This window comes from Achroia grisella, unplaced genomic scaffold, assembly GCF_030625045.1.
Source record: "Achroia grisella isolate CSIRO2021 unplaced genomic scaffold, CSIRO_AGI_Agris_v1 utg1056, whole genome shotgun sequence".
Taxonomy (NCBI): Eukaryota; Metazoa; Arthropoda; class Insecta; order Lepidoptera; family Pyralidae; genus Achroia; species Achroia grisella.
In genome coordinates this window covers 1,070,791-1,085,331 of record NW_026712564.1, presented here as the reverse complement: position 1 = coordinate 1,085,331, position 14,541 = coordinate 1,070,791, and the positions used below count along the sequence as shown (strand labels likewise).

Below are 14,541 nucleotides of genomic sequence, written 5' to 3'. Positions count from 1 at the left end.
GATCTACTGTTTCCGGTTTAGGAAATTCGGTGATGGCATTGACCTTATCTTCAAGAGGTCTGATACCTTCACTCGAAACCTTGTACCCTAAAAATTCTACTACTTGTTTACCAAACTCGCATTTCGAAAGATTAATAGTAATTCCGTACTCGTTAAAACGTTGAAAAACTAATTTTAAATGCTTGCGATGTTGTGTTTCGTTTTCGCTTGCGATGATGACGTCATCAATATAGCAAAATAAAAAATCTAAATCTTTGAGAACCACTGTATTCATATATCTTTGAAATGTCTGCGCGGCATTTCTTAGACCAAAACTCATGCGTGGGAACTCGAAAAGTCCAAAAGGTGTTATGATGGCGGTTTTTTCGATATCTTCCTGAGCTACAGGTATATTGTGGTAGGCTCTAGAAATATCCAAATGACTGTACCACTTCTTACCTGCCAGCAGATATGTGAAGTCCTGCAGCCGGGGCAACGGGTAACGGTCCGGCTTTGTAATAGCGTTAAGGCCTCTGTAGTCACCACAGGGTCTCAAGCTGCCGTTTTTCTTTGCCACGACGTGTAGTGGACTTGCCCACTCGCTCTTCGATGGCCTGCAGATTCCCATTTCCTGCATAATCCTAAATTCATCTCTTACCTTCGCGTATCTATCCGGCGGCAAAGGTCTGGCACGCGCGAATACTGGAGTTCCAGAGGTCTCTATGTGGTGAAATACAATACTCTTAGGGTTAATTTCATTAAAATTTGCGGGTTTAGTTATGTTAGGATAATTACGTAATATGTCGCTATATACATGATTCTCGTCAATAGTTTTAACCGATGGCTCACGACAATTAGTTATACTACCAATAATATTTAAATTTGTTACACTATCTATCAATCTTTTGGTACTTAAATCTACCACTAACTTATGATAAGAAAGAAAATCAGCACCTAAAATGGGCTGCTTAACGTCGGCAATTACAAATGTCCATCTATATGGTCTTCTTAGATTTAGATTTAATATTAGAGTATGCATACCATATGTCTTTATTACTGAACCGTTAGCTGCATATAACTTATATTTCTCACCATTATTTGAGCACTTCGAATATTGTTTACTTATTGGTAACACTGATATATTAGCTCCTGTGTCCACTAAAAATTTTAGTCCACTGTGTCTGTCAGTTACACAAAGGCGGTTATTACTGAAATTTGCCGTACAGTCGCCCGCCGCAGCCTGCACGGTATTTAGTTTTCCTGATTAGTTTTATCCTTCCAGTTACATGGTTTTATACACTTCGTTGCATCTTCTTTGTAACGAAAATGATAAAAACATAGCCAGTCAGGACTGTTTTTATCACGTCGCAGAGATCTTCCCCGTGAGTGTGACCTTGAACGATCGCGGCTCCTGGAAGACCTATGCGGCTGGAAACTTGGGCTTGATGCCAGCCTATTGACCTGTAGTGTCAGTTTCGCTATTTGTTCTACTAGCATATCTGTAGTAGTGGTCTGGGCAGTATGTGATATTTCAGCTACTTGCCCTATGTGTCCGGCCTCCATGACCTTGTCTGCTATGACTGCTAGCTTCTCCATATCCGTTACTTCACTCACAGTTAAAACTGCACGCACGTGAGCTGGCAGATGTCCTGTCCACAATATTCTCAATGTCTCTGAAGGAAATCTATCGCTAGCTAGGTTTTTCATCCGACGGTATAATTGCGACGGTTTTTGGTCCCCCAATTCTACTTCATTGAGTAATTTCTGAATTTGTCTGTTTTCAGACTCTTCATAAATGTTTATTAGTCTTTGCTTAAGTATTTCGTATTTTTTTGTGTCGGGAGGATTTAACAATATGTCACGTACCTGTCCGATTACTTCTCTGTTTAATTTCGACGTGACGAGCTGGTATTTAGACTCATCTCCGAGCTTCTGGTTGGCAAGTGCGGCTTCCAGCTGTACAAACCATAGCCTGGGTTGTTCTTGCCAGAATTCGGCTATTCTTGAAGATAAGCTAATCTGCGCTAGCTCGGAAGTTTGTTCTTGCACTGCTTGTATAGCTGATTGTGACGTTTGTGGATTCATTATGCTAGTATGAAGTAATATATAGTAGTATATAATATATCATAAAGTTCACACCACTAAATTCGCGGGTCACCACTTTCACAGGTCTGTGATATCACTTATGTACTATGAATGGAAGGTTCTCCTATCCATATATATCGCGTGTTCTGGTGTGGTGTCATGAGCTTTACCAAATGAAAATACATTTATATTTTATCACGATTGTAATGCGGCGATACGGGACTACATCGTATATCTGACTGGGGAGGGACGTGTAGTAGGTGCGCTGTGCCACGCGATGTAATTCAATCTCTGTATTAACAATATGTATGTGTGTGTGCATAGCACACCTACATAGCGCATCCGCTAAGAAAGGATTTTGATTAATTATATCCCCAAGGGGATGAAAGTTTATATGTAACTTCGTCAATTTTAAACCGATCGGGCTGAGACTTTGCTTGCATAAAGCTACTATGACGTAGCCATCCCCTAAGAAAGGATTTTGATAAAGTCCACCTCTAAAGGGATAAATTAACGTGAGCGAAGCCGCGAGCAAAAGCTAGTAAAATATAAATAGACCATTGTAAGTTACAAATGTTTGTTCCAGATTCTACCCACTAACTCAGATAGTGTCAGTAGGCAATGGGCCAGTAGATGGGATCATATTCTCTCAGCTCAAGGGACGGCTCACTGGGAAGGTTGTGTGCAAAGTGGCTGCAGACTGCGAATCATTACAAGTTACATTAAGGGCTCTGTCTGTGGACGGTAGCTACGTGGGGAAGCCGCTCACCACTGTTGCTAAAGGTCAGTCAGTCACATCACATAACTGTACAAAAGTATCTAATATATAAAATTTTCGTGTTTTTACCCCTCCGAAACGGCAACCGATTTTGATGAAATGTCTATTTAGTAATGTCTATTTAGTAGGTCTGAGAATAGGTTTATAACTAATTTTTATAAGTGTAAAGGGTAAGTGTTAAGGGTAGCTCACACCAAACATTTTTTTTCTTTTTTTCGACATTTTTTTTCTTATATGTAATTAAAAAATACATAACTCTAAAACTTTACCCTTCTATCACCAACCCCTATTTTTTATTATCGATATTAATTTATATGGCAAAGCAACGCTTTCCGGGTCAGCTAGTCATAATAATAATAATAATAGTCTTGTCATTCACAGACGTCATACCCTATCACTCACGCCATAGTATAAAACAGATTGGATTGAAAGAATGTCTACATCATCTTGCTGCTGAAAAGCTGCTATTTAGGAGTCAGCTAGTTGCAATTAACGGTCATACTCACACTCCCGTCACACTGTCCTCTGGTGTGCCGCAGGGTAGTCATCTAGGCCCGTTAATTTAAAAAAAAAATATATTTTTTTCGAATTTTTTTTTCTTTTGTGTAATTAAAAAATACATATAACTCTTAAAATTTTACCCTTCAAAAAATAGGTGTTGGTGCTATTTTTTATTATCGATATTAATTTATATGGCAAAGCAACGCTTTCCGGGTCAGCTAGTCATAATAATAATAATAATAGTCTTGTCATTCACAGACGTCATACCCTATCACTCACGCCATAGTATAAAACTGATTGGTTTGAAAGAATATCTACATCATCTTGCTATACTCATTTATAAAACCATAATAAAGCAAATCTGGACATACGGCATCGAGTTATGGGGATCAGCAAAGAATTCCAACATAGAGATTTTGCAACGGTTTCAGAATAAAGCACTCAAAACCATAACTGCTGTACGTCTATTCATTAGAACAACAGAATGGCATGAGTACACAGGAATGAGAACAATCAGAGAAGAAATAGAGCACAGAACAAGAGTATACAGAGATCGTATAGGGGCGCATACTATGGGACACAGTCACCTAGATACATAAAATAATAATTGCATTTAATAATGTCTAGTAAGACAAATTTAATATTGTCTACTAGGCACTGCTGTATCTAAACTGTGTCACCCCACCTTACATTTTCCTATTGTTATTTAGTATATAGGATAAATATTTCTATGTACATATTGTCAGTCTATTATCATCTGTAATATACATCGTCTCGACCAACAACATCTTATTATTCACCTGCAACACATACCAATATCTTTGCAACAGCACTACGAGATCCATTGCAATGCAGAAGGCTTAAGAGACTCCATGCATGGGATCTTATTCACCGATGAGACAGTTTCCTCACTGGAGGTATAGTTCTCTCCCGTCAACAGTCCCACAACCAATCTGTTAAAGGCTTGGTAAGCCGATTGCAGGATAAAAAAAAATCATCTTGCTGCTGAAAAGCTATTTTCTAGGAGTCAGCTGGTTGCAACTAAGGGTCATACTTTTGCTCCCGTCACACTGTCCTCTGGTGTGCCGCTGGGTAGTCATCTAGGCCCGTTAATTTTTGTCATCTTCATAAATGACCAAATCGATGTCCTATCCTGTTTATTTACGCCAGAATTCAAAGAGGAGTTGTGGAACAGCCTGTATATTGTTACACCACCTACTTCTTTATGTACCTATTATTATGTGTTGACTATTCCAATTGTGGTCCTTCAGGTGGGTCTTACGAGTTCTCCGAGGTGCTCCCGGGCAGCGTGGAGGTGTCGGTGAGCGCGGAGAGTCTGTGCTGGCGCGAGGAGCGACACCTGGTGGTGGTCGCGCACGAGCACGCGCCCGCGCCTGACTTCGAGCACGTCGGGTACGTGCTCAGGCTGCACGCAGACCATCCCATAGAGGTAATTGTCTCTCTTATTATAAATGTTTTTTGATTGAGGTAACGTGTTTAGCAAAGTCTCCCATCGAGATACGTCATTCTCATTCTTAGGATATCTGCTTGTTGTTGAGGTAACGTGTTTAGCAGTATCTCATCCAGGAACGTCATTCTGTCCTCTACAAATCTATTGAGTCTTTATCTCTATATATCTAATTCTATCCAGGGTGGTCCCATAGTCAGGTTGATGTCATCTTTTCAATATATTCTTCGGCATCCTTATCTTCTGGTGTCGTCTCTACGATACCATAAGCGCCTTACCGTACATTTGTAGTATGATAGTTAACTAAACAGATGTATCGTTTATCGTAGGTGGAGTACTCGGGCGAGAATGGCGTGCAGGGCGTGTTCACTGCAGCACGCGGACCGACGACGCACTGCGTGCCGGCCGCCGGGCGCTACACGCTGCGGCCGCGCGGCTGCCACCGGTACACGCCGCCCGCGCGCACGGGGGCCGCGGGGGGCGCGGGGGGCGCCCGCCGGCCCGAGGTACGTACACTGTGCCGGCCGCCGGCCGCTACACGCTGCGGCCGCGCGGCTGCCACCGGTACACGCCGCCCGCGCGCACGGGGGCCGCGGGGGCGCGGGGGCGCCCGCCGGCCCGAGGTACGTACACTGTGCCGGCCGCCGGCCGCTACACGCTGCGGCCGCGCGGCTGCCACCGGTACACGCCGCCCGCGCGCACGGGGGCCGCGGGGGGCGCGGGGGGCGCCCGCCGGCCCGAGGTACGTACACTGTGCCGGCCGCCGGCCGCTACACGCTGCGGCCGCGCGGCTGCCACCGGTACACGCCGCCCGCGCGCACGGGGGCCGCGGGGGGCGCGGGGGCGCCCGCCGGCCCGAGGTACGTACACTGTGCCGGCCGCCGGCCGCTACACGCTGCGGCCGCGCGGCTGCCACCGGTACACGCCGCCCGCGCGCACGGGGGCCGCGGGGGGCGCGGGGGGCGCCCGCCGGCCCGAGGTACGTACACTGTGCCGGCCGCCGGCCGCTACACGCTGCGGCCGCGCGGCTGCCACCGGTACACGCCGCCCGCGCGCACGGGGGCCGCGGGGGGCGCGGGGGGCGCCCGCCGGCCCGAGGTACGTACACTGTGCCGGCCGCCGGCCGCTACACGCTGCGGCCGCGCGGCTGCCACCGGTACACGCCGCCCGCGCGCACGGGGGCCGCGGGGGGCGCGGGGGGCGCCCGCCGGCCCGAGGTACGTACACTGTGCCGGCCGCCGGCCGCTACACGCTGCGGCCGCGCGGCTGCCATCGGTGCACGCAAACCTTATAAACTTTGGCCAAAACGAAACCTTAGCGCGTTTTAGGTTTTAAGTAACGTCATCTACACTTGTCGCAAAAATTAAGGGAACAGAATTTTTTTCCAAATGTATGGGTGATTTTCAACAGGCTCTCCATTTTAGCGAAAAGTACAGAAAATAAAAATATAAAGCTCTTGAAGCTTGAATATTTTTATTTTCGGATTTTTTGGGTAAACATTTTTGAGAGCTCCGGTTCTCATGCAATCCTGAGATGAAGCACGAAAAAAAATTTAGAATTACAATGTCTTATATAACACGTGTCCCGGTGGTGCAGGAGGTGCGGTTTGTGGCGTCGGCGCACGCGGCGACGGTGCGCGTGGTGGCGCCGGTGGCGGCCGCTGACGTCACACTGGAGGTCACGTGCGGCGGCCGCGCGCTGCCGTCCGCGCCCTTACAGCCGCGTCCGCACGCGTCCGGAGGGTACATCTACGAGCACACGCTATACCTGCAGGAGGTCAGTCTGTCTTCACTTATTATACTGTTATCTCCTCTTTTATTTTAGCTTGCTGGTGGCACACTACTTTGCTTTTGATGATCATGGGTTCGATTCCGCGATGACGATGTAACATTTGTATTCATGAGTATACTTGTTTATATAGGTCTGGGTGTTTTCTATTTATATTATGTATGTATTTATAAAAATAAGTATAATGAAAAATTACTTATTTATATTAGTTGTTTAGTACTCGTAACACAAGATCTGCTTCCTGTGGCGTTATTTATTTATTATGATGACTAATTATATATGTATTTATTGACACAGAAGTAATTACTTTATATTATATAAAAGATAATTTAGTTCCGTATCAAGCTCCCCAACAACTTAGTTCTGTCTACAAATACACGAGTATGTCGGTTACGCGTCCAGGGCGAGACGTGCTCGGTGTGGGCGAAGTCGAGCTCGCTGGTGGCGGAGGCGAGCGGCCCGCAGCAGGTCACCGGGCGCGGCGACTGCCAGCCCGCAGCACTCACGCTGCGAGCACACCGCGCCGTCACGCTCGCCGGCACGCTGCGGCCGCCCGTCGCCGGCGCCGCCGTCACGCTCGGCGCAGGTACGTCCCGCGCCGCGCCGCCTCACACCGCGCCGTCACGCTCGCCGGCACGCTGCGGCCGCCCGTCGCCGGCGCCGCCGTCACGCTCGCCGCAGGTACGTCCCGCGCCGCGCCGCCTCACACCGCGCCGTCACGCTCGCCGGCACGCTGCGGCCGCCCGTCGCCGGCGCCGCCGTCACGCTCGCCGCAGGTACGTCCCGCGCCGCGCCGCCTCACACCGCGCCGTCACGCTCGCCGGCACGCTGCGGCCGCCCGTCGCCGGCGCCGCCGTCACGCTCGCCGCAGGTACGTCCCGCGCCGCGCCGCCTCACACCGCGCCGTCACGCTCGCCGGCACGCTGCGGCCGCCCGTCGCCGGCGCCGCCGTCACGCTCGCCGCAGGTACGTCCCGCGCCGCGCCGCCTCACACCGCGCCGTCACGCTCGCCGGCACGCTGCGGCCGCCCGTCGCCGGCGCCGCCGTCACGCTCGCCGCAGGTACGTCCCGCGCCGCGCCGCCTCACACCGCGCCGTCACGCTCGCCGGCACGCTGCGGCCGCCCGTCGCCGGCGCCGCCGTCACGCTCGCCGCAGGTACGTCCCGCGCCGCGCCGCCTCACACCGCGCCGTCACGCTCGCCGGCACGCTGCGGCCGCCCGTCGCCGGCGCCGCCGTCACGCTCGCCGCAGGTACGTCCCGCGCCGCGCCGCCTCACACCGCGCCGTCACGCTCGCCGGCACGCTGCGGCCGCCCGTCGCCGGCGCCGCCGTCACGCTCGCCGCAGGTACGTCCCGCGCCGCGCCGCCTCACACCGCGCCGTCACGCTCGCCGGCACGCTGCGGCCGCCCGTCGCCGGCGCCGCCGTCACGCTCGCCGCAGGTACGTCCCGCGCCGCGCCGCCTCACACCGCGCCGTCACGCTCGCCGGCACGCTGCGGCCGCCCGTCGCCGGCGCCGCCGTCACGCTCGCCGCAGGTACGTCCCGCGCCGCGCCGCCTCACACCGCGCCGTCACGCTCGCCGGCACGCTGCGGCCGCCCGTCGCCGGCGCCGCCGTCACGCTCGCCGCAGGTACGTCCCGCGCCGCGCCGCCTCACACCGCGCCGTCACGCTCGCCGGCACGCTGCGGCCGCCCGTCGCCGGCGCCGCCGTCACGCTCGCCGCAGGTACGTCCCGCGCCGCGCCGCCTCACACCGCGCCGTCACGCTCGCCGGCACGCTGCGGCCGCCCGTCGCCGGCGCCGCCGTCACGCTCGCCGCAGGTACGTCCCGCGCCGCGCCGCCTCACATCGCGCCGTCACGCTCGCCGCAGGGACCTCTGCGCCGGCACTGCCATCACGCTCGCCGCAACTATGTGCTACAATGGCGAATTGTAGCACTCAGTTTTGCGAACTGTCGTCACGCTAACCTACACCTTTCTGTCACCCTGAGTTGGTCCGATAAGAAAATACTGCACGTTCTACACTTCAAATTGCACAGTATCCTGCTCAAAGGACCATATTAGTAAAGTAAGTAACTGAGTTATAAAAATTACTAATTTTAGTCTCTTCCTAGAGGATCTTCTAGATCTAGGATCTTCCAATATATTTATGTCCATTACAATACTAGTTCAAAAAAATAATCACTATTATTTGTTTTGCTTGCAGATGACCTGAAACTAGTGCAAATTACTACAGAAGATGGTACATACAAGTTCGGACCCCTAGATGCGTCCAAGAAGTACACCATTGTGGCGGAGAAGGAGTCGTACGTGTTCAGTGCACCGACGGGCCCGGACGACAACAGCGTCATCACCGCGCACAAGTTAGCTGATATCATCATCGATCTACGTGATGAAGACAATGATACACCACTCCAGGTCTGTACATTGTATTTTTTTAATATTATATTCTTATTGCTAATGGCTATTATATACTAAAGTAATGACCTGTGTTGTCATTCTAGGTCTTCCGAGGATTAAGATCATGCTTCCATATCCTGTAATTTCATATGCTATTAATGTTAATAATGATGCAGGGTGCATTGGTATCGGTGAGCGGCGGCAACTACCGTCGCAATACGCAATCAGGCGCTGACGGTCGACTGCGGTTCCCGGCCCTGCAACCCGCGCAGTACTACGTCAAGCCGCACATGAAGGAGTACCGGTTCTCACCGCCGCACCAAATAGTCGTCGTCGAAGACGGACAAGACCACCGTCTCACTCTCAAGTACGCATTTTAAATTGAGTCCAGGATATAGCCGTGAATAGGAATAAGCTTTGAGTAGAGATGTTGATCGTGGATATGTTGCAGGGCGAGCCGAGTGGCGTGGTCGTGTGCGGGCCGCCTGGTGTCCGCGGCCGGCGCGGCCTGGCCCGGGGCCGTGCTGCGGGCCCGGCCCCACGCCGCGCGCTGCCAGCCCGAGGACGCCACCACGGACGGCGGCGGCGGCTTCAGGTGAGTGCGGGCCCGGCCCCACGCCGCGCGCTGCCAGCCCGAGGACGCCACCACGGACGGCGGCGGCGGCTTCAGGTTGCGGTGCGGGCCGACGGCCCCACGCCGCGCGCTGCCAGCCCGAGGACGCCACCACGGACGGCGGCGGCGGCTTAGCTGATGCGGGCCCGGCCCGGTGCGATCTACGCCGCGCGCTGCCAGACAATGAGGACGCCACCACGGACGGCGGCGGCGGCTTGTATTTTTTTAATATTATATTGCGGGCCCGGCCCCAATGCGCGCTGCCATACCGAGGACGCCACCACGGACGGCGGCGGCGGCTGTCATTGCGGGCCCGGCCCGGTCGGGCCCGGCCCCGGGCCGCGCGCTGCCAGCCCGAGGACGCCACCACGGACGGCGGCGGCGGCTTCAGGTGAGTGCGGGCCCGGCCCGGTGCGGGCCCGGCCCCACGCCGCGCGCTGCCAGCCCGAGGACGCCACCACGGACGGCGGCGGCGGCTTCAGGTGAGTGCGGGCCCGGCCCGGTGCGGGCCCGGCCCCACGCCGCGCGCTGCCAGTTCAGCGGGCCCGGCCCGGTGCGGGCCCGGCCCCACGCCGCGCGCTGCCAGCCCGAGGACGCCACCACGGACGGCGGCGGCGGCTTCAGGTGAGTGCGGGCCCGGCCCGGTGCGGGCCCGGCCCCACGCCGCGCGCTGCCAGCCCGAGGACGCCACCACGGACGGCGGCGGCGGCTGAAGGAGTGCGGGCCCGGCCCGGTGCGGGCCCGGCCCCACGCCGCGCGCTGCCAGCCCGAGGCCGCCACCACGGACGGCGGCGGCGGCTTCAGGTGAGTGCGGGCCCGGCCCGGTGCGGGCCCGGCCCCACGCCGCGCGCTGCCAGCCCGAGGACGCCACCACGGACGGCGGCGGCGGCTTCAGGTGAGTGCGGGCCCGGCCCGGTGCGGGCCCGGCCCCACGCCGCGCGCTGCCAGCCCGAGGACGCCACCACGGACGGCGGCGGCGGCTTCAGGTGAGTGCGGGCCCGGCCCGGTGCGGGCCCGGCCCCACGCCGCGCGCTGCCAGCCCGAGGACGCCACCACGGACGGCGGCGGCGGCTTCAGGTCGTGAGTGCGGGCCCGGCCCGGTGCGGGCCGGCCCCACGCCGCGCGCTGCGCCCGAGGACGCCACCACGGACGGCGGCGGCGGCTTCAGGTGAGTGCGGGCCCGGCCCGGTGCGGGCCCGGCCCCACGCCGCGCGCTGCCAGCCCGAGGACGCCACCACGGACGGCGGCGGCGGCTTCAGGTGAGTGCGGGCCCGGCCCGGTGCGGGCCCGGCCCCACGCCGCGCGCTGCCAGCCCGAGGACGCCACCACGGACGGCGGCGGCGGCTTCAGGTGAGTGCGGGCCCGGCCCGGTGCGGGCCCGGCCCCCCGCCGCGCGCTGCCAGCCCGAGGACGCCACCACGGACGGCGGCGGCGGCTTCAGGTGAGTGCGGGCCCGGCCCGGTGCGGGCCCGGCCCCACGCCGCGCGCTGCCAGCCCGAGGACGCCACCACGGACGGCGGCGGCGGCTTCAGGTGAGTGCGGGCCCGGCCCGGTGCGGGCCCGGCCCCACGCCGCGCGCTGCCAGCCCGAGGACGCCACCACGGACGGCGGCGGCGGCTTCAGGTGAGTGCGGGCCCGGCCCCACGCCGCCCCTAGCTCGGACCGTCCTGTCCTGATTCAACCGGAAGCACTGGGACGTATTTGGAGTTTCGTTTGATTTTTAATTCAGTTTTTTTTCTTCTATTGTGATATATATTCTTATAAATTTTATTTGTTTTATTTTACAGAATTCGAGGACTGCTACCTGGCTGTATGTACACTATTGAGCTGAAGGAATCATCAAATCCAGAATTAGCGGGACTGAAGTTGGCTAAAGCTCCACCTACCATAGAAGTATGTGTTCTTGTAATCATTTGTTAATAAATTAATATTTGATGAGTCATAGAAAATGTCTTATTAACTTCTTTTTGAGCCGTTACTCAATTAATAGTCAAAGAAATTGTTATACAGTGTTACTGGTGACTCGTATTAATATATGGAAAAACCTGGTATCATCGGTAATGTCTTCAGTATTAAAAAACGGACTATAAATTTTTTTTATTGGTTATGTTGAAATTCGGGGTATTTAAAAAATCTTTATAATTCAAATATCTTAAAAACTATTGATTTTCGGTCATACAAGCGGGGAGTGAGTTAAATTTTCAGCATTGAAGCTCCCCTATTAAGTCTCGACAGCAAGACGTCGAGTTACCAGTAATCCTGTATATAGTAATAAATATTATAGACTTATACTTAGTTTTGGCCATGCTCAATAATGGCATCCTGATCACAAACGAAGCTATCGAAATGAATATCTCATAAGAACAAACTGTGGCGTCGCAGATAAAAGGGAAGAAAGACATCGAGGATGTGGTGGTGATCGCTCACCAGCGGCAGCAGGTGACGGACGCGAGCGTGGTGGTGTACGCGGCCGTGGAGCACTACCGCAGCCTGCGGGTGCGGCTGGCGGGCCCGGCGGGGGGCGCGGGGGGCGCGGGGGGCGCGGGCCCCGGGGGCCCCGAGCTGCGCCTGGACGCGGCGGGGCTGGCCGCGCACCGCAACCGAGGACTACTGGTGGCGCTGCCGCGCCTGCCGGCAGACAACGCCACCTACTCCCTCCATCTCCACTCCACGCTCTCCAAGGCCACGCACTCCTACCAGGACCAGGTCCGACACTTCGTCTCCGATGGACGCTTCAAGCATTTCTACTTAGAGTTCCAGCCGGAGGTTTGTTGTTTGATGTTTTATTAGTTACGATTTGGTTCCGCAAATGTTATTTTGTGTATTATGTAAATTAAAATCGCTGTTAAAATAGGGGTTGGTGATAGAAGGGTGAAACACCAATGGTCTTTCAAAAGTCGATCGCCATAGTGCTAGACTAATATTTTATATGTGTCTTCAGAAAAAAAAGGAAAACAAAATTTTAAAAGCAAGTAAAGATAAACATACAGTTTTAACCTCGATGATCCAGAGGTTTAGTACAGCATTTTACTTCCAATTATCGCAATGATAGTATTGTCCAAAATATTTTTTTATGTATATTATACATATATGAATGTACAAAAAATAATCTTATATATAAAATTCTCGTGTCACAGTTTTCGTTCCCATACTCATCCGAAACGACTTGACCGATTCATCATTCATCTTCATGAAATTTTGTGAGCAATACGCTCTGAGTAGGTCTGAGAATCGGCCAAATTCTATTTTTCATCCCCCTAAATGTCAGGGGTAGTCCACCCTTAAATTTTATTTTTTATTTTTTAGACAATATTTTTAGTTTCTATTTTTTTATGATACAACATACAAAAATACATACAATCCTAAATTTTCACCCTTCTAGCTACACTAGCTGTAGCTAGAAGGGTGAATATTTATATATTTTTATGTAGCACCTATAACACAAACTCTACTTAGCATGGACTTAGATGCCATTGTGTAATTTATTGTAGATTATTATTATTATTTTAGATCCGTACGATGACGTTACGTATAGACATTTTTTTTTATTGTTACCAATCAAATTACATGAAAAAAAACTTTTAAAAGATACAGCAGGACCTGATTTAACTTATGCCGACAGGATGCTTCTGTGCAGCGCTGGTTTCCAACCAGACTCTGTCAAGGCCCTAAGGGATCTTCAATAAAAGCGGACTGTAGGTTTAAATATAATGTATTGCGAATTTATAAATTAATCGAATAAGAGAAAGTGACGACGCGCGTCCTTGAAGATGATTGCATTGAAGAGTTGATCGCCGACTGGCCGTTGCGACGACCTCGATCACCGTCAGCATCATACATTGCGTAGTAATTACTCTTTTCTACCAATTTCGCAAATGTTATATTGTGTGTAAATTTACATTTTAGTAAATAGTGAAGCAACAGTCTTACAAAGTGACGCGCATTTTATGCACGTAGGTGAAGGCAACATCCCAGGAGGTGCGGCAGAGCTGGGTGGTGGCGGTCCCACTGCTGGTGGCGCTGGTGGTAGCGCTGGCCAGGAGAGGCTCCTTGCTGCAGCTCGCTACCAGCCTCACTGCGCGCTGCACCAAGAACCCTCGCTCAGAACAGACTGACCAGCCTCTAGTGCCCCCCACGACCAGGAGGGCCACCAAGAAGAAGTTCATCTGACTCCACTCCCAGACCGCCTCACAATCTTAATATTTACATTGGGTATATTAACCAATGGTCTCATAAATATTGTCTCGTCACCAGAATTAAGTAGACTATCCTGGACCCTCATATGCCGGGTATTAATATATAAATCAAATCAAATCAGAATAAATATTCTTATAGATCTATTACACACTTATGATATGTCAAATCTACCGTCAGTTCGGAGTGCATTTTGATAAGAAAAACTGACAAGAAACTCAGCTCTTATTCTTTTTAAATGAGCTTGTACATGATTATAAAAATATAAATTCATTCATTTGATTTAAATTCAATAAGGAGATTGCACGGTGATGTCTTTGGAGACGAAATACGTGTCGCTCGCAATATGGGTATATATCCAAAAACAGTAGCAGCTTGATCACTAGTGGAGAAGATCATAACGCTACCAACGTCGGTGGTCAGGTTTCCGCACTGCATGTGATCTTACACATGCTAATGGTAGAGGAATTTAAACCGTAATTTTTTTCAAAAGAGGTGTTTCAGGCGTTCATAGGCTACGGTAACCATTTACCATCAGATGGGCCGTATGCTTGATTGCCACCATTCATTCATTCATAATTTAAGAGCTACGCTCTTGTCGGTGGAGCTCTTGCCACTTTCCGCGATCTTCCATAGTGCTCTTTAATTCTTGATACGACACGACTCCCATTTTGTCCTCAATTTGTTTGAAGTAGCTATTCCTTGGTCTTCCCCTCCCCCTCTTTCCTTCTATTTT

The 14,541-nt window shown here is 52.7% G+C and overlaps 1 protein-coding gene across 1 annotated transcript in view; it reads left to right on the top strand.

Moving 5' to 3' along the window:
• Positions 1 to 14,519, top strand: part of LOC131848832 (BOS complex subunit NOMO1) — a 28,799-nt gene extending 14,280 nt beyond the window's left edge. The window contains exons 8-18 of the mRNA XM_059198812.1: positions 2,651 to 2,847; positions 4,615 to 4,793; positions 5,141 to 5,317; positions 6,408 to 6,587; positions 7,002 to 7,185; positions 8,805 to 9,016; positions 9,175 to 9,365; positions 9,450 to 9,593; positions 11,399 to 11,504; positions 11,994 to 12,377; positions 13,569 to 14,519. Of these exons, the coding sequence (XP_059054795.1) occupies positions 2,651 to 2,847; positions 4,615 to 4,793; positions 5,141 to 5,317; positions 6,408 to 6,587; positions 7,002 to 7,185; positions 8,805 to 9,016; positions 9,175 to 9,365; positions 9,450 to 9,593; positions 11,399 to 11,504; positions 11,994 to 12,377; positions 13,569 to 13,781 (2,167 nt within the window). The 3' untranslated portion in view covers positions 13,782 to 14,519. The remainder of the gene's footprint in view (positions 1 to 2,650; positions 2,848 to 4,614; positions 4,794 to 5,140; positions 5,318 to 6,407; positions 6,588 to 7,001; positions 7,186 to 8,804; positions 9,017 to 9,174; positions 9,366 to 9,449; positions 9,594 to 11,398; positions 11,505 to 11,993; positions 12,378 to 13,568) is intronic.
• Positions 14,520 to 14,541: the final 22 nt, after the last annotated feature.